This window comes from Belonocnema kinseyi, chromosome 2 (genome assembly GCF_010883055.1).
Source record: "Belonocnema kinseyi isolate 2016_QV_RU_SX_M_011 chromosome 2, B_treatae_v1, whole genome shotgun sequence".
Taxonomy (NCBI): Eukaryota; Metazoa; Arthropoda; class Insecta; order Hymenoptera; family Cynipidae; genus Belonocnema; species Belonocnema kinseyi.
Genome location: NC_046658.1, coordinates 79,333,073 through 79,355,890, shown reverse-complemented (window position 1 = coordinate 79,355,890; position 22,818 = coordinate 79,333,073). Strand labels below are relative to the sequence as shown.

Below are 22,818 nucleotides of genomic sequence, written 5' to 3'. Positions count from 1 at the left end.
CTAATTTTAACCTTTAAGTTTTCCAACTGCTTAGGTAAGTAATGTAATACAGTATTTCATAAATTTAATTTTTCCATAAAAATTAGTAAGCATTAATTAAAATTTAATATTATAGATTTATATGAAATATTAATAAGATTAATATTATCCGTTTACTTTTCAAGGTAAATTAAGTAAATTAACTTTTCTGTTAAAAATTTATATTCTCAAATTAAAAATATAACTGTTTTGAAGAAAACTCATCTTTTTGACTTGAAAATTCCATAGTTTGGTTACAATTTTTTTATTTCTTGATTGAAAAATGTTTTATGATTAACATTTGAACTACTTTCATGAAAAATCGTCCCTTTGGTTCGAAAATGTATCTTTTTAATTATAAATTTCATCTTTCTTAAGTAAAAATGCAACTGTGGTTGAAAATTAAACTTTTTAGGTTGAGGATTGAGCAGTTTGATTGGAAATTCGTTTTTTTTTTAAATTAATTTGACTGCTTTCAATATGTCATTAGAATCTTTTTTTGGTTGAAATATCAACTATTATATTTGTAAATCAGAATTTAACTTTTTTGGTTAACCTAATACTTCAATTTTCTAACAATTTCTTGAATTTTAAAATAAAAAAGACTAATTTTCTACGAAAAAAAGATTAATTCTCATCGACGAATTTTAAACAAAAATAGTTGAAATATTAATCAAAATTAAATTTAAGAGTTATTATTAAAATACTAACCAAAGCAGTTGGCAAAATTTGAGGTTATGATTAGAGGTTTCAATAAACTACTTTGAACAACTTTTGTAGAATAAATAATTACACGGTAATCACAATCCATTATTGCTTCTTAATGTATTCTCTAATAAATTATAAGTAAATTGTGCCATTTTATTTTGATAAACTCTATTGGATTTTATTTGTCCCAGTATTGGCTTCTTTGGTGTCCCACTTAAGGATATTCCCCAAAATTCGTGTCTCCCTAATGGGCAATCTGACTAGCTTAAAAAATATCCATTTATATTAATTTACTATAAAATTACTAATGTATTTTTTGTTCTAATTGATGAAATAATGTCTTAGTCACTCATTATAACGGTTTTTGTACAAAAAATTCCAATTCCCCATTTTAAAATTATGTTTATGTGGGTTAGCTTTTCCTAACTGTCCCAGTAATGGTCAGTTTACCTTATATTATTAAAATTACATATTAAAATTATTTATGCTTTTCCCATTGAATCTTCCATTATCTTTTCAATTTAATTCTTACATTTTCTCTGATATTTGCCGTTTCTTTAAGTTTTCTTTTACAATTTTCAAATATAGAATTCACTATTAAATACTAAATTATTAAGACTTGGAAAGAGAGACGATTAAAATAGTTCTAGTCACTTTTTCAAAATTCCATGACTTTTCCCGTTTTTCCAGTCATTTTTTTTTTTAATTCCATGCCTTTTCCAAGTTTATTAAACACTTTTTCAAGATTCGATTACTTTTCCAGCTCTTCCAGATTCGGTGCAAGTTTCTTCCGATTCTCCCGGGTTGGTGGCCACCCTACAAGTGCTTCAATCCATTCCCCTCATGCGACCAATATCTTTAGCCCAAAATCATAAAAACCGCAGAAAATAAAATCAAGAAAAACTCACCTAATCCCGTTGTCTTTTCCGCGGACGATTTGTTGTTGCCCAGAGACCAGCCTTGCAGTAGCCTCGCACCGAATCCTTTCGCCTTTTGTACAGTGGTCACAGTCTGCGGTGGGATTGTTTCGGACATCGTAACGATATGTGTTGGACTCATTGTCACCACGTTTTGCGTAAAAACGGCGCTTCGTGGCGTGTGAGAATGATTATGATTGTGATAGGACGGCCCCTCCGCTTCTTGCACCTCGGTGATGCGATTCAGAGACTGACTCTCCCTCAGCCTCGTCTCGCCAGCTCTTCGTCTTCCCGCTCGATGTCTACGTCCATAAACGATCCCCTGATTTTCCGAGCAACAATGCGTACCACCACCAGTTGTCGTCGTGGTCGACGTCGTCGTATTCCCACCACCACCGCCATTGTCATTACCCGCTGGTTCTGTCGACGGTGTCTCGCGAGCTCGTTCTCCATTTCCAAGTCCACCTCCTCCACCTCCACCACCAGTTCCTCCAGGATCTTGAGAATCACTCGAGTCATCATGACTGTCTCGTCTCGGTGGCAATGGTTTTCCCGATCCACTCAGTTTGTGCGCTCGTTTCTTCCTGCTTTCGCTATCGTCATCACTTGCATCCGAACTGGAACACGATGTTGTCCTCGTTTTGTGGAATTTACTACGCCTCTGTTCATATCCCGTTCGCCTGACAACGCGACATTTACCGGAAGCACTGCCGTCCGACAAATTCGCCCCGGCTGGTACCGCGTCACCGTCTTCGAGAATCTCATTTAAAGTGAGCTGAGGTGGAGAATTGCTCTTGGTCGTGACTTTAGTGTGAGTTGGGGAAGGCATGGTTTTGTACTTGGGTGTCAACAACTGGCTATCACTGATTGTGGCTGCAGTGCGAAGGGGAGAAGGAACAGTCGACGATTCAGTGAGAAATGTGGTCATCGTCTCGGGAGGAATATTATCGGTTTTTTGTGCAAGAGGATCGTCTTGGGAGAGAGATGCTCGATGCTGCGATCCCATTTTCCATTTGTTAGCTGGAACTGGACCTGATTTCAGATAATCGCCCACTGACTTTGGCCTCGCTTCTTGGCTCCCGATTGTCCATTTGATCGCAAGACCTGATTTAGCGCTCAGTGCAGCATTCATCTTGTTTTTCGGACTCGCGTCTGGTTGATTGCTTTTCATTAATGACGGCGACTTGTCCAAGGTTTTGTTGCAGATTTGATTTTTACCTAAAGTTGGAAAGATTAGAGAGTTATTACAAATTGAGTCTTTCTTTAGATGTAAGTATCAACTTCAGGCCTCGGAATCCGTCAGGGTGTCTACTCAAATTCTGGAGAAAAAAATTCCCTGACAATTACAGGTTTTTTTACATTTATTTCAAGATTTCTCCAGATACGATTTTTTGCGATTTTATCATAAATAATGGGTTTTTTTAGTTTCTAAGAATTTATTTAATATTACAAGATATTCTTAAATATTTTAGCATGATAAATTAATTTAGTGATACTAAGAACATATTTAATCATTTCTTGAATTTGTCTCTAAAGTCCATGAATTTCAATGTCAAAGAAATTTTAATTTATCTACTTGTTCTTAAAATTCAGTGCATATTTAGGTAAAATAACGTGAATAATATATTAATTTCGATTGAAACCACTACAAATTCCTAACTTTTGAAATAGAATTTTGAATTTTCAAAAAGATAGATGAATTTTCAACCAAAAAGACAATGAAAAAAAAAACATTATTTTCTCTACCAAACAGTTGAATTTTCAACTGAAAAAGATTAATTTTAAACACGTAGCTGAATTTTGAACTGAAAAATATCAATTTCCAACCAAAAATGAAATAGTTGATTTTTCAATTTAAAAAATTCATTTTCCCTGAAAAAAAAAACAGATTTATTTGTAAAGCAAATTCAACTTGACTTTTAATCTGGTAATTTTCTTTATAACAAAAAAGATTCATTTTCAACTAAAATAATGAATATTCAATTACAATACTTGATATTCCAAGCAAAAAACTGAATTTTCAAACAAGAGGATTAATTTTCAAGTGAATTATTTCATACATTTTATCTAGTCAAAACCATAACATACAAAAAATTGAATAGTTAATTTATAAACAAAAAAAAAAAAGATGAATTTTTAACTAAAATGATCAGTCTTTAACTGGAATCGTGAATTTTTATCAAAAAACATTAATTTTAACAAAGAAGATTAAAGTTTAAATACGAAGACAAATTTTTAAAGAAAAATAATGAATTTAAAATTAAAAAAAAATTGTCAACTAACAATTGAATCGTTAAATTTTAAGTTAAAAACTAATTTTTAACCAAAAAGATGAATTTCCAACTAAAAGACTGTAATTTTCAATTGGAATAGTTGCATTTTCCGGTTAAAAAGATAATAATTTGCAACAAAAACGAAACTATTTTTCAAAAAAATATTACATTTTCAAATAAAGTAATGAATTTTCAACTAAAATGATAAATTATTAACAACAAATTAATTTTTTACAAAAGAATAACTCTCAACCAAGTAATTAAATCTTCATTCAGAAAAGACGAATTTGAAACGAAAAATCTATTAATTGATATTTCAACAAAAGAAGATTTAAATTTTTAATAAACAAAAATTAAATTCAACCAAAAAGAACGAATTTTCAACAAAATACATAAATGTTCAACCACGCTTGTAATTTCTAACTGAAACCGATCCAGTTTCAATCAAAAGCGAAATAGTTCAATTTTCAGTTAAAAAATTGATTTCAAACAAAAAAAAACGAATTTTCAACAAAATATTTTAATACAGTAATATAAAACTACCCTTAGAAATAAAGAATCATTGTTACTCAATTTAATATTGTAATTCAAAACAAATTAATCATGTTCTCGAAAAAATCCCCTGGCTTTGAAAAAAATACCTGAAATTTTCAGGTTTTTCAAGGTATATAAAACTTAAAGTTTTTAAAGCTCTTGAAAATTACTTAAAATTGTTTAAAGTACCCTAAAATATATCAAATTGTTTGAAATTTAAATTGAATTAATAAAATCTATTAACAATTCTTTTCAAGTATTTAAAACTTCTTAAAATATTTCAAATCCTCTAAAATGTTTAGAAACCCTTTCAAATTATTGAAATAAATTTTAAATTCCTTAGAGTCTTGTAAAACTCCGTAAAATACTTTAAATACTTAGAAACATTTTGAAATACCTCGAAATTTTTTAAAGTCCATGAAAAAAATTCACTAGCATCTATTAAAATACCTTAAAATATATCAAATCTTTTTAAATCCTATTAAATTACTAAAGTCAATAAAAAAATTCTTGGAATCTTAAAATTCTCTAAAATATTTCAAATCCTTTTAAATATCTTTAAATTATTAAAACCTTTTAAAATGCTCTTTCAAGATTTCAAAAGAGTTCGTAATAATTCATAAATAAATACAGACTACATACGTGAATTCAATAGCGATTATTCCATTGATAAATTTATTGCAAGAAAAGTGACTGAAGTGATTTTTTTATTTAAAAGTCACTAGAGATTTTATCTTAAAAAATATTTTTATTTCTATGAAAATTCTATGAATCCCACAACTATTATAAAATTACATGAAATCCCTTTAAATCTCCCTAAATCTTACGACATTATTTGACACGCTTAGAGCAAAAGCGAACTAAAAAAAACAAACGTGCGCAAAAGCGAAGTAAAATCACGCGAGAGCGAAAGCGACCTAATAATTGGCGAGAGGTAAAACGACACAACAATGAAGGGAGAGGGTTCCCCCCACTTTGCTGCCCGACTTCATACATGACGATCTAATCAGCTGCTCGTCAAATTTTTCTGGTTGTAAAATCTCGAGTTACCATAGAATCATTAGATTTGTTGCAAAGAGAAAAATGTAATTTACTGCATGTAAATATATATAGGAGACAAAATCCCAGGGCCTAAAATGTTTCAAATTTTGTGCTGCATATCTTAGTCATATTTTTAGTATAAAATTAGTTTTTAACAAATAAAAAAAGAATTTCAACAAAATTGTTCAATTTGCAACTTTAGGAAAATTTTCGGATAAAAAATGAATTTTTAAAAATATAGTTCAATTTTCAACCAAAGAAATTAATTTTTAAGTGGAAAAACTTCATTTCTAACCAAAAAATGATACAGTTAAATTTTAAATTCCGAAAATTAATTTTGAATTTTAAAAAACATTCGAATTTACAAGAAAACAGTGAAATTTTCAAACAAAGAAGTGTATATATCATATTCTTATCAAAAAAGATGATTTTTTAAACAAAATACATGAATTTTCAATCACATAGTTATATTTTCAGTAAAAAATAATTACGCACAAAAAAAAAGTTTCAACAAAATATTTAACTTTCCAAGCAAAAAAATTGAATTTTAACAACAAATGATATAATTTTTAAACAAATAACTTTCTACCTCAAATAGAAATTCAACATTTTCTAAATGAATTTTAAAACAACACAAAAAACTAATTTTTAGAAAATAGATAAATTTGCAATAGGAAATGGTTACATATCAGTTTAAAAAATAAATGTACAACAATAAACAAATAAAACAAGATACATTAACTTTCAACCAAATGTTTGAATTTTCTACTAAAATGATCAATTTTTAACGGAAAATAGAATGTTTAATCTGTATTTAAACAAATAATATTAAATCAACAGAAAAGAAGTTTGACTAAAAAGATGCATTTTTAACGAAAAAAATTCTGAATTATAATAAATGAACTTTAAACCAGAAGAATAAATTTCTAACAAAAAAGATAAATTTTTAAATGAGAAAGGTCAATTTCTTGCAAAAAACAAGTTTTTAAATTAAAAGAAATAAATTTTCAACCAAAAATGATACAGTTACATTTTTTAATTCCAAAAATTCATTTTCAACAAAATATTAGAATTTTTAAAAAGACAAAATAAATCATTTTTAAATAAAACATATGCTTTTTCAAAGAAGAAGAATAATTTAATAAAATAAAACACGAGTTTTTAACTGAAAAACAGTCAATTTTCAAGCAAAACAAATTTAACACAATATTTCAGTCTTTAACGAAAAAATATATACATTTTCAGCTAGAAAAGATAAATTTTTTATCAAAAATGATACAGTTAAGATTTCAGTTGAAAAAATTTTTTGTCAACCAAAAAAGAATCGAATTTTCTACTAAAAAAAGGTAAAATAAAAATAGACATCAAAATTTTTAACTTAAAAATGAATATTAAAACTAAAAAAATAGGTATTTAATAAAAAATGTAAGTTGCATCTTTAGTTAAAAAAAAAATTTAATTTCCGACGTAAATAATGAATTTTCAACTGAAAAATATATTTTCTAACAAACACTTACAGTCAAATTTTAAATTCGAGAATTTAATTTTGAAAAAAAAACAATCGAAATTACAAATAGAATAATTAGATTAGAAAATTTAACTATTCCATTTCTGGTTGAATACTTATTTTTTAAATTAAAATTCATTTCTAAGTTAAAAATTGCATTCGTGTTTGCTTTAAAATTTATCGTTTTTAGAAAAAATTAATTTCATTGGTAGAAAATTTATCTTTTTATTAGAATATTATTCTTGTTGTTTGTGCATTTACTTCTGTGTTTAAAGAAATGGAACTATTCTGTTGTAAATTCGATTGTTTTTGTTGTTGTTTAAAATTAACTTTTTTAATTGAAATTTAACTGTTTCATTTTTGGTCTAAAATTGATATTTTTCAGTTGAAAATGCATTTCTTACGTTTAAAATGCGTTTCTTCCCTTAAAAATTAAATTATTTTGTCGAAAATTAAATTTTTTACCTGAAAATTGAACTACAAACTAAAATTTGCCGTTAAAAAATGTATTTATAGTTATTTTAGGCCCTGAAATCTTGTCTCCTATGTATATTCACATACATAATGATTCAATGGTCGGTCGAGCTCGGGTTTGTGATCGCGCATTTTCGGCTCTTCGCGAGGCTGGTTTTCGCAGCAGCAAAGTGGGGGGAACCCTCTCCCTTCATTCTTGTATCGTTTTACCTCTCGCCAATTCTTAGGTCGTTTTCGCTCTCTCGTGTTTTTACTTCGCTTCTGCGCACGTTTTTTTTTTTTTAGTTCGCTTTTGCTTTGAGTGTGTCATTTGAAATTCCTACGAAGTTCTTTAAATCTCATGAAATTCCCCGGAATCTATAAAGATATACTTTATTCTTCCTTTGAAAAAGGTTAGATCTTTGAAATGCCGAGACCCCATAAAATAAATTGAAATCTCTAGAAGTCGTTTAAAATTTAATTCCATTCCATTCACTCCCAAACCTTTTCTAGGAATTCTTTTGAAATTCTCTTAAATTTCTTAAAATCCTTTGATATTTTTGACATCCTTTAAAAATCCCTTGAAAGTTTTGAAATCTTGGTATACCTTGGAATCTTTTAAAATATCTTAAAATCTCTACAAATTCCTTGAAATAATTTGAATTTTGCGTGAATAACCTGGACATTTATCTCTGAAAATGTCTTCAAAACTTTTGAAATCCCTTAAAACCTTTAAAATCTTATAAAATTTTCATTTTAGATATGTTATTTTAGACAATTAGCAAAGAAGTTTAAAAATAAGTTTAACAGCAAAGAAAAAATAAATTTGCATCAGGCAGCAATCTAAGAAAATAGTAAAATTAGTGTCATTTTTTCAAAATACTGGCAAAATAGTTGCATCGTTAAAAAAAAGTGTCAAAATTGGCAATTAGTGTCCTGAATCCGAGGCCTGCAACTTGCTGGAAGATAAATATCAACTTACTTATATTAATATTTTGATCTATCGTGGAGGTCTTGTCCTTAGGTTTATTTGACTTAATACTTTCATCACGGAATGCCGCAGTCTCGTGAGCATGACGAACAACAACAGTCTTGAGAGCGGTGTGTTTTTCGGGGAGCTGAGCTAACCTTTCTTGCAAAATGTGCGAAAGCTTTCCTTCCGAACGCGATCCTCGTCGATTGAATGAATTCAGAGTGGAATTACTTCCATGGTCATCCCTACCAGAACACGAGGACACATCATCTTCATCCTCTTCTTCCTGCACTATACTACATTTTCGCGCACGGACATTCTGCAAAGCGATAATTATCTAGATTCGAAATTTTCATTCTAGAAACTGGATTTCTGCAAGTATGGTAAGGCAGGTTCTAGATACAAATTCCTACTTTACCGACATTGTCTGAACTAGATTTCTAGAATATTTTCTGACTCTTCTCTGTTATTTGAAGAGGAATATTCAATTCTCATAATGTTAGTTCGATACAACAAATAATTTTTTAATTACTTTACGATCATTTCTAATTAGATGCAGTTTTGGAGCAGTTCCTTAAAAAAAGGAATTGTTTACAGCTACAGTTATTTCATGAAAATAAAAACTGGTTACATTTTCAGTCACTGATCCAAGTAACTTTAAGTTCTTTCGAAGTTCGTTTTATATATATATATGGAAACATCTGTTACATATATAATACATTATAAGAATTTAATGAAATCAAGATTGTCATTTTAACTCTTCATAGTTATAAAAATTACAATTTAAAATCTATAAAATTGAATAAATTTCAATTTTAAATCTTTCGAAATTTAACTATTAAAAAATAAGCATTCAAAATTGTAAAATATTCTATCATACACATTAAATATTAAGGAATATTGAAATGCAAATAAACCAAAATTGCAGAATTTTTAATTGCAAAACGATAAAATTGAAGAATCTTCAATTGTAAATGTTAAAAATTGAACTATTCTAAGAAAAACGTTTAGATTTACACAGTTTTAAAATATAAATCTTGAAAATTAAACAATTTGCAATTCTCTATTTTTTAGATACAAGAATTTTTAATTTCACTCTTAAACATTGAAGGACTTTAAATTTTAAAACTTTAGAAAGGAAGTTTCTAATTTTATTAAATTCACAATTAAAAACTATGCACGTTTTAAGTTATCCAAATGTAAAATTCTGTAACTTTTATACACTAAATTAAAAATTTCTTTAATTTGGAAGATGTAGAATTGAAAACATTACTTCTCATTTCCGAAATTATCAAACTTTAAGGATTTTTACTTATACATCTTTAAAATGAAGGTTTTCAATGGCAAATCTTTAAAATAGACTTTTAAACTCCATATCGTGAAAATTGAAAAACTTTCAATATTTAATCTTCTAAACTGAACAATAATTTTGAAATTTTGCAATGAAAAATTAAGTTTTATAATTTAGAAAGCTGTAATTTTGACGCTTTATATTCGTAATGTCTTCAATTCGGAAGACTTAGAATTGAGAACTTGACTTTTGACTTCCAAAATCATTAAAATTAAAAAAATTTATTTTCACGTCTCTAGAAAGCAAAAACTTTAAATTGTAACTCTTCAAAATTACGGAAATTTCAAATTTAAATACTTAAAATTCAAGAGATTTTAATTTTGAAAACTTAAGATTAAAAATTATGCAAATTTTAAGTTTTAAAAGAAAAAAAATCTGTAATTCTGATGCTTTCCAATCAAAATTTCTTTAATTTAAAAGATATAGAATTAAAAATTTGAGTTTAGATATCTAGAATCATAAAAATAAAAAAATTGTATTTGCACGTCTCTAGAATTCAAGAGCTTTAAATTGAAACTCTTTAAAATTACGAAACTTTAAATTTTAAATGTTTAAAATTCAAAAGTTTTTAATTCTGACAATTTACGATAAAAAATTATGCAAATTTAAAGTTTTAAAAGCAAAAATTCTGTAATTTTGATGCTTCACAATTTGATTCCAAAAAATGTTCAAAACTACATACTTTTAAAATATAAATCTTGAACATGGAATAATTCGTAATTCTATTTTTGGGAAATTTACAAATTTTCAATTATAAATTTTAAAAATTTAAGTTTTGAAATTTCAAAATTTTTAATAAAACATTTATGTAATTATTATGACTAACATACAAAATTTCTTCAGTTTGGAAGATTTTTAATTGAGGATTTTACTTTTGATTTCAAAAGTTAAGAATTTTTATTCACACATCTTTAAAATTAAACATTCTCATTTTTTTAATTTACAAATAAAAATGACAGAATTTTTAACTTTGAAAATTTACAATTAAAAATTATGCAAGTTTTAAGTTTTACAATTTATAAAGCTGTAATTTTTATTATTCACATTCGAAATTTTGATAATATTAAATATGACCATATTCAAAATATTGAATTTTGGCAATATACAATTAAAAATTAAACAATTTTTAAGTTTTACAATAAAAAATTATGTAATTTATATTCGAAATTTCTTTAATTGGAAGATTTAGAATTGAAATCTTGACTTTTAATTTCAACATTTTTTATTTAAAATGGAAATTGTATGAACGCCGATGTAGCTACATTAATATTTATTTTAATGAACAATTAATGATTAAATTTGCCAGTACTTTAAATTGAAGCATATATTTTTATTTCATAACTAGTTAATCAAAAATAAAATGTGCATAATAAACGCGCAGCGCGCTATTTTTAAAAGTGCAATTACAATTGAGCATTATAATTATATAACTAAATTAATATTATTCTAGAAAAGTAGTACAAAAACGAACCACGTAAAATGTATAAAGGTGTCAACGTCGGTAAAGTAGGAATTTGTATCTAGAACCCGATTATGGATTTTTTTCTTACCGGTGGCAAATCTCCTGCAGTACGAGGCACACTCAGTAAGGATTGATTAACGTTGCCCAAAGAGTTTTGGTCGTCAAGCAAGTCGTTCGTTGAGAGATCGTCAACTTGACTATAAATACAAGCTTTATTAAGTAAAGGTATATTTTAAATTGAAAGAATTAGTAGACAATTAGTCATAAAAGCTGACCGAATCTATTTCAATTCATACAGGCCTGCTGGTGACATTTTCAGGATAAGCTTGCCTATTAAATATGGTTCTGTACGTGGAAAATAATACACGTATTTTTTTTAATTAGCATCGCAATATTTTTTAATATTTTACGAATATTTTAAAATTTTAGAGGTACAATGAGTTTCATCTCCATTTTACTTTAAAAACTGTGCCAATTTGTCAATTTATGAGATACGAAGGTCTTTCTTGTTTCAGTTTAACCAGTTTTTTTGCACTCTTTCAAAATCTACAAAAAATAATGAAAAATGGCAGAGGTATTTTGGATTTTATTTAAAAAGAAAACAAAATCCTCAAAAACCCCACCTTTTTCTGAAGCTTTTGGGATACACAGGCTATTCCTAAGAATTTCAGGGAAAAAAGGTAGGGTTTTTGACAATTTTTTGTCTATTTTTCAAAAATGCCAAATACCGTTGCCATTTATTACTTTTCTTATCACATTTTTTGTGGGGTTTGAAAGAGTGCAAAAAACTGGATAAACTGAAACAAGAAAACCTTCAAATCTCAAAAATGTCAAAAAACACAAGCATCGAGAAAAAAATTATTTTCTCTTCTAAAAAAAAAAGAAACAATAACAAAGGAAAAATGTATGGTGGGTATAGACAGCATTGCTAGAAATTTGAGGGAAAAAACGTGATGTTACCATTTTACAGTATTAATATTTTTTTATATTTCGAAATAGTGCAAAAATGGGATAAACTTAATTTAAAAAAGATCTTAAAATCTCAAAAATGGCAAGGTTTGGAAAAAAAATCTTTTCTATAAAAAAAAAAAAACAAAAAAGAATGAAAGACCAAACGGAAAACTTATGCTAGGTAGACTATATAAGTACCTGTTATCTTGTTTGTTTTTTTTTCTAATTCCAAAATACCGTTACAATATTTTATTATTTTAATTTTTTGGGTGTTTTTTAAAAAGTGTAAAATATGGATAAACTACAACAACAAAAAGCTGCATATGTAAAAAAATTGCAAAAAGGCAAGGTTTTAAACCAAAAAAATTATTATCTCGAAAAACAAACAAAAAATACTAAACGGAAAATTTATGATGAGTAGATTATCTCATTACCAATTATTCCTAAAAATTTCCAGAAAAAGGTGGCATTTTGTTAAAAAATGCAAAATAACGTTACTAATTTGTATTATTTTTTCAAGTTTTTGTGGACTCTGAAAGAGTGAAAAAAGTGGATAAACTGAAACAAGAGAAACATTCATATCTCATAAATTGCAAAAATGAAAGGGTTTTTAAAGTAACATTTCTATAAAAAACTCATAATTCCTTTAAAATGTTAAAATATTTGTAGAAAAATATATAAATGTCGATATTTTAGTTCAAAGAAAAAATATGTGTCTCGTCATTTTCCACGAACAAAAACATATTTCTTAGGTAAGCTAATCCTGAGCATGTCACCGGCCGGTCTGCATGATTTGAAATGGATTCGGTCAGCTATAATCGCTTTAAAAGTGTACATATATGTTTTAAACGTCGTAAATTCCTTCGCTATTCAGAATGAACTCAGAGCCGATAATAAGGAATGAAGGTTAGCAAAATCAGCGCGCAGTGGCATGTTTCACGATAGAAACAAATAAATCAGCGTTTCGACATACCTCACAGAAACGTCCAATAATTCGGGTCGGCTTTTCTGGACTGGTTCCTGCCGATGAGCTCGCAATTTTCTCTCGGCCAACAAAAAATAAGTGGCCGTTATATGGTTGTACTCGTTCTTGTCGAGGGCGCTGAAAGACAGGAGTTAATAAAACAGAAAAAATGGAGATAAATAAGATTCTCTCAGCCACACCAAGGGAAAAAATTAAGAGACTTTAGTCTAGAGGATCAAAAACACCCATTTTAATGGAATAAGGTGTCTTCTAATTTTCGCCAACCAAATTCCCGCTTTTTTCCGGTTGTAAATATCAAATCTGGTCTTGTTAAAAAAGAATTAAACGTATTTAACATACGATTTTCCTATTTGCAATTCTGTGGTGTCAATTAAAAATGAATAAAATTATATTATAATTGCTTCAGATATCTCGGCATACGATAGTGGCCCTCTTCAGTTAATTATTCTGAAATCTTTTTTCACATACTATGGGAAATTTAATACCGTTTCGAGGTTACTTGTTATTTTTATAAAGATACATGTGATTAATTATTTTTAGTATTCTAATTAATAAATATTTCTTAGATATCCTATTTAACGTCCAACAATCAAGTTAATGTATAGAATTCTTAAAAATAAAACCAAGAATCCAACGACTAAATTTGCGCAATCGTAATAAAATTTTCCTATTGTAATTTAAAAAAAAATCTCTGGAAAAAAATAAGAAAGATGAAAAAAATTAGAAGGCAACCAACCAATTCCTCTTCCTTCTCTTTTCCATTTCATTCGTCTTTTTTATTCTTATTACTATCAAATCACAATAAAAGAAAATAATTTAAATTTAGCATTATCCATTAGTAAATATTAATTATTAAAAAGTAAATAGAAACAACATTTTTTAAATCTTTTATTGTGAAAGTTTAATTATAATAATACTGTTATATTAAGAGTCACTTTGTAAAAAAAAATTTTTTAGAATCGACTTTTCTAAAAACTCTTCAATCATTAATCAATAATAGTTAAACGCTACTACCAAAAAAATTAAAAACTTACTCGAATTTGTTCTAAAATGCTGTAATCTTGCAAAATTGAAAATTGGTTCTTCAAAATCTTGTACATTGTTCTTTGAAATCTTAAGGAATTATTTGAAATATTAAAAATTATTTTTCAATTTTCCCATGAATCTTAAGAATATTTTATAGTTTTCTTGAAACCTTTAAAAACTATCAAACCGCTTCTAACTTTTGTATCTAAATCTTCAAAGATCCAAATTTCGTTTAAAAAATGTTTGAAATCTTTTCAAATTTAAAATTATTTTTTAATCTTTTGAAAACTTCTAAACCTGCTAAATATCTTTTTAATTTATTCGAATTTTTCGTAAAATTAAAAAAAAATCTGCCAAAACTTCGAAATATTGTTCTGATTACTCTAATTTTTCATAAGATAAAAAAAATGGTCGTAATATCTTTGGGATTAATTTTTGAGAATTTTGGAAATCTGATGTAATATTTTTAAATAATCTCTCGAAATTATTTGTCTGAAATAAAGAATCATTTAAAATGTTCGCAGAAATCTAAAAAAAAATGTTTTATTCTCTTGAAATCTCTCAACATTCTTAAGAAGCTTTTAAACTTATTGTGCACAATCTTCAAAAATCTATATTTTATTTTGAACTCTTTTAAATTTTTGCAAGTTTGCAAAATTGAAATTTTTTATTTAAAATCTTCTATGTTCTATTTTGAAATTTTAGGAAATCGTTTCAAATGTTTTAAAAAATTTTTCATTTTCCACTTAAAATTGATTTTTCAAAATAAAAAAATCTTTCGACATTTTTAAAAGAATCTTAAGATTTGTTTTGCCTTTTCTTGAAATCTTAAAAAAATTTTTTTTATAAAATTAAAAAAAAAATCGAAATTTTGTTTGAAATGTCTTGAAATCTTCTCAAGATTTAAATTATTTTCGAACATTTTGCAAAACTTCTGACACTTCTAAATTTTATTTGAAATAATCAAGTTTTCCTGCAATTTTTTGAAATCTTGCAAAATAAAAAAAATGTCTTAAATTCTTCCAGATTCATTTCGACATCTTTTTAAATCTTCAAAGATAATTTTGGAAATCAAAATATAAGAATTATTATATACACATCTCTGGAATGAATTTTAACTCTTTAAAATTGTAGAAATTTGCATTTTAAGCCTTTTAATTTGAAGTTCTTAATTTTGATCATTTAAAAATGAAAATTATGAAAATTTTACGTTCTACAATTTAACATTCTGTAATCTGCATTTTATATGCAATGTTTTGAAATTTTCTCAAGATCAAAACTATTTTCAAATCTTTTGCAAAACTTCTATATATCGTTTGAAACAATTCAGTTTGCTTGCAATTTTATTAAATCCTGTAAAATAAAAAAATGTTGGAATCTTGAAAACTTCAATTTAATTATTTAAAATAAAACGTAAACTGTTTACCATTTACCCAGATATTTTATTGTCGCCATCATTTCATTTTTCTCTTCTCTTTAAAAGAGTGAAAAGTTGATGAAATATAGTTTAGCGGTAAACTGTTAGGAATATAATTATTTCCCATAATTAAAAATCGTTTACAATACAAATTTTCTCTTTTATCAATAAAGTTTATAATGATATTGCTGAATTAAAAAAATATTATATCTGAACAATTTGAAAATGGTTTAAGAATAAATAATAAAATAAAAATAATAAATAACATAAAAAATGCGTCCACCAAATAAAGTATTTCATTATAATTATTATTCAAGAATTTAATTTGTTAGATTCGAGAATTTTCTTAATTCGGGATTTTAAAAATTCGGTAATATCAAAACTTTCTATTCCGAATATTTTGTTTTCGAAAATTTTCCAGCGGAAATTTTATTTTTTGGGATTTATCCTTCATCTCCTAAAAATGTCGAAAAAAATCTGGGAGACTTGAATGCAATTTTTTCATTTTTGAAATATTTTTCATAATTTTAGGGAAAAAAATCAGTTTAGCTTGAAAGAAATTTAGAAATTTTAAAGCGATTAAGAACATTTTACAACTGAAAAAGATTTTCGAAAAATAGAATATTTTTAAATTCCTCAGAACAAAATTGTCATCAGAATTGCCCAGATTCTTTTTCAATATACATATCTGAAATATTCGAAAATCTTTTTTAATTTTCTCTAGAATCTTAGGAATATTTATATTTGTACAACTTCTAAACAACTGGTCAGACTTCCCTAAAATCTAATTTAGGGTCGAAATTAAGCGTTAAAAAACATTAGAGCAATGATAATGAAAAGGACTAGTCAATATTAATTTGTTTTCATGAAAAATATTATATTGAGGTCTAAAATTAATGATTTGTTGTAAGATTTCTGGGCAAAACTGAATATTTGTGAGTAAACCCCCTGTGGAAGTAAGGATTGAAGCTACGGAATGAAAATTAATTTTTCTCACTCTGTGATTTCTTCTTTGGTTGCGATATTGCCGTTGACCATTTTGGTTATTATGAGATTGTGGTTTTCCTCCGAAACCTGCTGCCGCGAAACAAGAGGCAGCGATTCAATTGGATCGGCATCCGATCCAACCGACAACCAAGGATTAGAAGCGATTTCCTCAAGAGTCGCTCGTCCTTCCGGTTCCCTGACGAGCATCCTAGCAATGAGCTTCTTACATCCGTCAGAAACGTGAGATGGAATCGAATATTTGCAATCCATAATCATCGTCAGTGTCTCGCTATCATTTGCCTCCTGGAAGGGTGCCTGACCACATACCAGCATGTAGAGTATTACACCCAGAGACCAAATATCTGAAAAATCAACCAGTTCTCCAAAAACACTCCTTTTTCGAACTCAAAAGTTATTGATTACTTTAGGAGCTGTCAATAAACTTTGTGATCGATTCTGGGTTAATTTTGAGCCCTTATCTCCACACGTTGGGGCCGCAGTTTTATTTACTCCGCAACCACACCGAAAAAAACAAAGCCTTTCACTAAATACGGACTTCCTACATGACTGTGTGGTAAACTTTAAATTAGAAAATGGGTTTTCAAACCAAAAGGGGCGAATTGTAAACAAAGCAGTTGAATTTTTAAACAACATAATTTAATTTTTATTGAAATAGTTGAATTTGCAGCGAAAAATTTCATTTCTAATCAAGAAAGATGACTTTTGTAACATAGAAGATTAACTTTCATTTCCAAAAGACGAATTTGTAACAAAATAGTTGAATTTTTAACATATGAATTAAACTTTCCAAAAAATAGTTGATTTTTTCGCTAAATAGTTACAGTTTTAAATGAAAAAAATAACTTTCTACCAAAAGGCGAATTAACAACAAAATACATTTTTTAAAACCAAATCGTTGGATTTTTAAGTAAAAAATATAAGTTTGCAACCAAAAATGGAATCGTTAAATTTTGAGTAAAGAAAATTAAATTTTATCAACAAAAAAAACGCATTTTTAAATGGTTGAATCGAATGGCAAAAAGACGATTTTTTAACAGATGAGTTGAATCTTCAAACAAATAGATGAATCTTCAACAAAAAAGATTAATTTTCTACAAAAAAAAAAGAATTTGCAACAGTCAGTTAATTTTTCAAGCTAAAAAGTCGAATGTTTTAGAAAATTGTTGACTTTTAAACATGAAAAGATGAATTTTCAATAAGCACGTTAATTTTCAACCAAGAAAGATGAATTTTCAAAATAATAGCCGAATTTTCAACTTAAAAAGCTAAGCTTTTACCCAAAAATGTAATCTTTAAATTTTAAGTCTAATTTTAAATAAACAAAAATTAATTTTCAACCAGCTGTATTCAACTAAAATTGTATAAAGTAGGTGAACATTAAAACAAGTTGTGGATTTTCTCACTTAAAAAGATTAATTCATAACAAAACATGTAATAGTTGATATTTCAATCAAACAAGATTACAATTTAAAATAAACACTTTAATTCAAACAATAAAGACAAGTTTTAACAAAATAGTTGAATCATCAACCAAAACATTAATTTTGAACTAAAAGTTACAATTTATAACCAAAAAAGGACGAATTTACAACAAAGAAGATTAATTATCGACCAAAAAGTCAAATTTTCATCAAAATAAATTGATTTTTACTCATATCGCTGAATTTTCAAACAAAAAAAAGATCAATGTTTAATTTAAAATATTAATATTTAGCAAAAAATGGAACAATTAGGTACATTTTACCTAAAAAAAAGTAATTCTCTGCAAAAATACAACGAACCTTCAATAAAATAGTTCAATTTTTAATGAAAGAGATGAATATTCGAGAATAAATAACTTGTTAACAATGTAGATTAACCAAACGAGATGAATACCAAACCAAAAATATAATATGGTATATATTAAAAAAAAAATTTTTTTTTAAATAGTTGAATTTATTTATTGGGTTATACTAATTCAGTTTGCATTTAAGTGTAAAAAGAAGAAAAGGATAAGTTTCTTGATTCAGATCAGTCCTCCCCATTGTCAGCTCAAAAGGGGAATGCCCGGTAGTGTTATTTTTTGTTTGGGTTCAAAAGTTTTATAAATAAAGATCTTGACCCCAAATTAAAATTGTGAAATTCCTTATGAACTAATAATATATCTTCCAACTGACCGAGTAACTCATATGGTAGCGCGTCGGATTTGTGACTGAAATTTTGCAGGCAGTTTAAAGTTTGCGATTTTTTGATTAAAATGTTTAAATAATCAATTCTCTTCCATTTTTTAAATTGCACAAAAATAAAATTCTTTCAAAGAAAAACTCGCATTTCGACATCTTCCAGAATAATCGCCATTTGTATGGAAGATGTCGAAATCATTATATTCTGCCTATTTTATTTATAAATTAAAATTTTCCCAGGCGTAAAAAAAGAAAACATTTTTTTCTTCTGAAAAATTTCTGTATTAAATAATTTATTTATAACGCATATGCATTTGAATTTTCTAAAAAATGAATTAAATTGTATTGTAATAGAACTTTTCGTGTACATTCTTATTTTAAAGTAGGTACATGAAAAAGCGAGTTTTTCATTCGAAAAAAGCATTCAAAATGTTTATTTTTGCATAATTTTAAAATGATTTAGTAGGGAAGTGAACGTGCATTAATCTCGCAATCTTTCGGCTACAAACCTGACGTGCTACCAATGGATCCAATTGAACCGTGAAAACTGCAAAGTCGTTTTTCTCAAAACTGGATAATTCCTAAGAATTTCACCATTTTACTTTGGGGCCATGAACTTTACTTACAAAACTTATTAATCCCAACAAGAAACATATTACCTGGTACTCCCCCTTCTAGTTCTATCCCTTTCCATAAATATACTGACATGCATTATCAATCTGTACAGCATAAATTGACCCATCTCATGTCCCTGAACTTGGTAAATTTTTTCTACTCCAGTGTCAAGAGTTAAGTACATACATAAAATTGCACTTCAGAAGAAGTGCCCATTACTTAGAATAAAAAACCGTTTACTATTCAAAGGACAAGAAGCCTAGAGTTGATCTCATAGTTAATCAATAACTTCCCAGGCTATAATCAAGTCTGCACCTGTACCAATCATAGAAAACGATTGCTTTAAAGAGGCTCGCAAAACAAAACAGTTTGCATCTTGGAACTCTGTACAAGGATATTCTTTTTCTTACAGATAATATGTCAGAAATAAAAGAGCAAGTTCAAGACTTACCAACAGCCGGTGCATCATAGCTATCGCCCAGTAGAATTTCAGGCGCGGAATATGCGAGCGATCCGCATGAAGTCTCTAATTTCTGGCCAGGACAAAAGCGATTACTAAATCCAAAATCCGTGAGTTTGACGGTGCCTATTTTTTCGAAGAAGACTACATTTTCAGGTTTTAGGTCCCTGTGGACAACGTGCAGTCTATGGCAATATGATATAGCTCGGACTATCTGACGAAAATAAGTCCTGGCAACCTAAATCGAAAACGAAGTAAGGAAGGAGCCGATCAATATAACATTTGCAATCATCGAGTTTAATGAGTAAAGAGCATTCATTAACATACTTCTTCGCTGAGACCGCTTTCATGACGCATGATGTAGTCATAGAGATCCCCGCCATCACCCAGCTCAAGAATCAAGTACAGCTTGGTCTGCGTGTCTATCACCTCGTAAAGTCGCACAACGTTCGGATGTTGCACGAGCTTCATGCATCTCACCTAGAAGAGCACAAGTGTGTTTATGTTCGCATCTTATCAGCAAATGCATTAAAATTCAAGGACGCATTCCTTCAATTTCTGATTTGATTGGAGCTTCGATCCCCCCACAATTTTTTTCGGTTTCCGAATAAATAAATTCTATTATTATTCTTTTTGTTTATTTACATAGGATTTTAAATGGGAAACGCTAAGTTAAAATAAAATAAAATAAAAACAAAGAAGTAATTCAGGGTGGCCATTTTAATCAAAGAACAAAATTCCCGGTTTTTTCCGGTTCGCAAACATTTTTCACGGTCAATGGAATCACCTAAATTCGAACTCTAAATCTACAAAATTTTCAATTTGAAGTAATCAAAATTGTGATGCAAATTAAGGCACTATAAGTGAAGCTCCTGCCTTTTAAACTGTTATAATCAAAGTTTAAATGTTTTTCAATTACAATTTTTTTTAAATTCAGATTCTCAGTAATTTACACGTATAAAATGAAAGCTACTAACACTTATCAACTGAACAATTTTTAATTAAACACAGTTAAACTGTCAAATAAAATTTCATTTCAAAATTTTATTTCAATGTCTTAGAAAATGTTACATGCTGTTTTACGTTTTTTTAAATTTTGCAATTATTCTTGAAATTTTTTCAGAACTTCTATACATCTTTGAAAATGATTCGCATTTTTCCTATAATTGAAAAAATCCTACCAAATTAAACAAATTTCATTAAAATCTTCCACATTCACTCTTTATAATTTTGTAAATCCTTTTAAATATTCCCTTAAAATTGATTTTTCAAAATGAAAAATCGTTTTTAATTGTCCAATATACTGAGAGAAATTGCAAGAGATTAATTCGCGGAAGCGCGTGATTTGAGAGATATACCATTTTTATGTGATTTAAAGTCTCGGACTCTGCGTGATCTAAAAGCATGAATTGGAGACTTGACAGCAAACGGCAGTGGCCTAATACCGAAAATTCGAGACTTATGCTTTAAGAGCAAGGGTTCCGAGATCTTAGTTCTCGCGTCAAGGCTTAATAAAATCAAGGAGTAGTGCCGTAAATTAATCTGCCGAAATGTCTCTCTGTGTAGGAATCTGAAGGAAATGTTTTTTATTTTTCTGAAGCCATTCACAATTCTTTGAAAACTTCCAAATTTTTTGTTCTAACTCTACAGAAATCTATATTTTGTTTTAAATCACGCCGTCGGCTTTTGGCGAAGAAAATTCCGGTACGAATAGCTGGATTTTGTCGGTACATGTAGATACTTGATATAAATTATTTGAAATCATTTCAAATTTTAAATTAATTTTGAATTTGGTAAAGACTTCTAAATATCTTTTAAACTTACTCGAATTTTTTGTAAGAATAATAGGTGTTTAATTGTTTTTTATACATCATTTTCAACAATTAACTTGCAAATTTAATTTTTTTTAAACAGAACAATTGAAATTGTAACGTTCAGAATTTAGTTTTTTACTTTCTTTTTGAATATTTGATATATAATTACTGATTTTAAATAAACAGTCAGATGATTTAAAGATGGGATATTGTAGACTGAAAAGATATTCCCAATTTAATATAAGTCTTTAAATACGAATACATTTTGCAGTTTTTTTTTTAAATGGAGAATATTTGGTGAAGTTTTCAAATATTATTCACTTTTTAATCATGTGTTTTTTTATTCAAAATCTTCGACTTCAAAAGTTTGTAATTTGTTATTGTTCATATCTTTAAAACTGAATTTCAAAATTCTTTAAATTAAAAGTTACGCTTCAAAATTAAAATCTGACATTGACCATTTTCAAAGTAAGAAATTTTCGAATTACGCATTCTAAACTGAATATCGTAATTGAAAAAATGAAGTATTTAAGTAAGTATTTAAAAAAATTTTTTTAAATTAAAGTGGAACGGATTTTTTATTTTTCGAAAAATTTGTCAAGTTTCCGGTAAAAAAATGCACTGTCATTTCCCGGTCTCATACAATTCCCGATTTAGTGGCCCCCTGTAATTATGGTTAACTTTTTGTAAATTAAAGTTTAGTAATTTTTTAAGGACTTAAACTTAAATAGGAATAAAATTAAATTTGCTTCTTTTTAGTTTTTGTAGGAAAGATATAGGAAATTCTAGTATTCAGTATATCGTTTAAAAAATTAGTTTATATGTTCTTAGATAAGAAACTATTGAATAATGAGTAAAATTGTGTAAGAGATTCGAAAGAACTAGAATTTTCTCCGCCTTTCCCATTTCCTATTTTGGCATATTTGACCGTGGATTTCTCATTTCTCGTTTTCGAAAGTGAGACAATTTCATCCATATGAAGCGCGGAACACTAAATTGAGGCAATTTTTTTCGATAAATTTCAATATTCCCTGCAGATAACAGACATATACAGTCTGTCAAGTTAAAGCGTGGGTGGCTTTACTCGCAGTCGGTAAGGTGTATCGACATGATTTTGGTGTCAAAATATTAAGAAGAGCTCCC

General features: G+C 27.7%; 1 protein-coding gene across 2 annotated transcripts in view; it reads right to left on the bottom strand.

Annotated features, from left to right (window-relative positions):
* Positions 1-22,818, bottom strand: part of LOC117168030 (SNF-related serine/threonine-protein kinase-like) — a 91,437-nt gene that overhangs the window by 9,741 nt on the left and 58,878 nt on the right. For both annotated transcript variants that reach the window (XM_033353355.1, XM_033353356.1), the window contains exons 3-9: positions 20,189-20,341; positions 19,853-20,099; positions 16,614-16,965; positions 13,162-13,290; positions 11,326-11,434; positions 8,434-8,743; positions 1,635-2,861 (exon numbers count right to left, since the gene is read on the bottom strand). In XM_033353355.1, the coding sequence (XP_033209246.1) occupies positions 1,635-2,861; positions 8,434-8,743; positions 11,326-11,434; positions 13,162-13,290; positions 16,614-16,965; positions 19,853-20,099; positions 20,189-20,341 (2,527 nt within the window). The remainder of the gene's footprint in view (positions 1-1,634; positions 2,862-8,433; positions 8,744-11,325; positions 11,435-13,161; positions 13,291-16,613; positions 16,966-19,852; positions 20,100-20,188; positions 20,342-22,818) is intronic.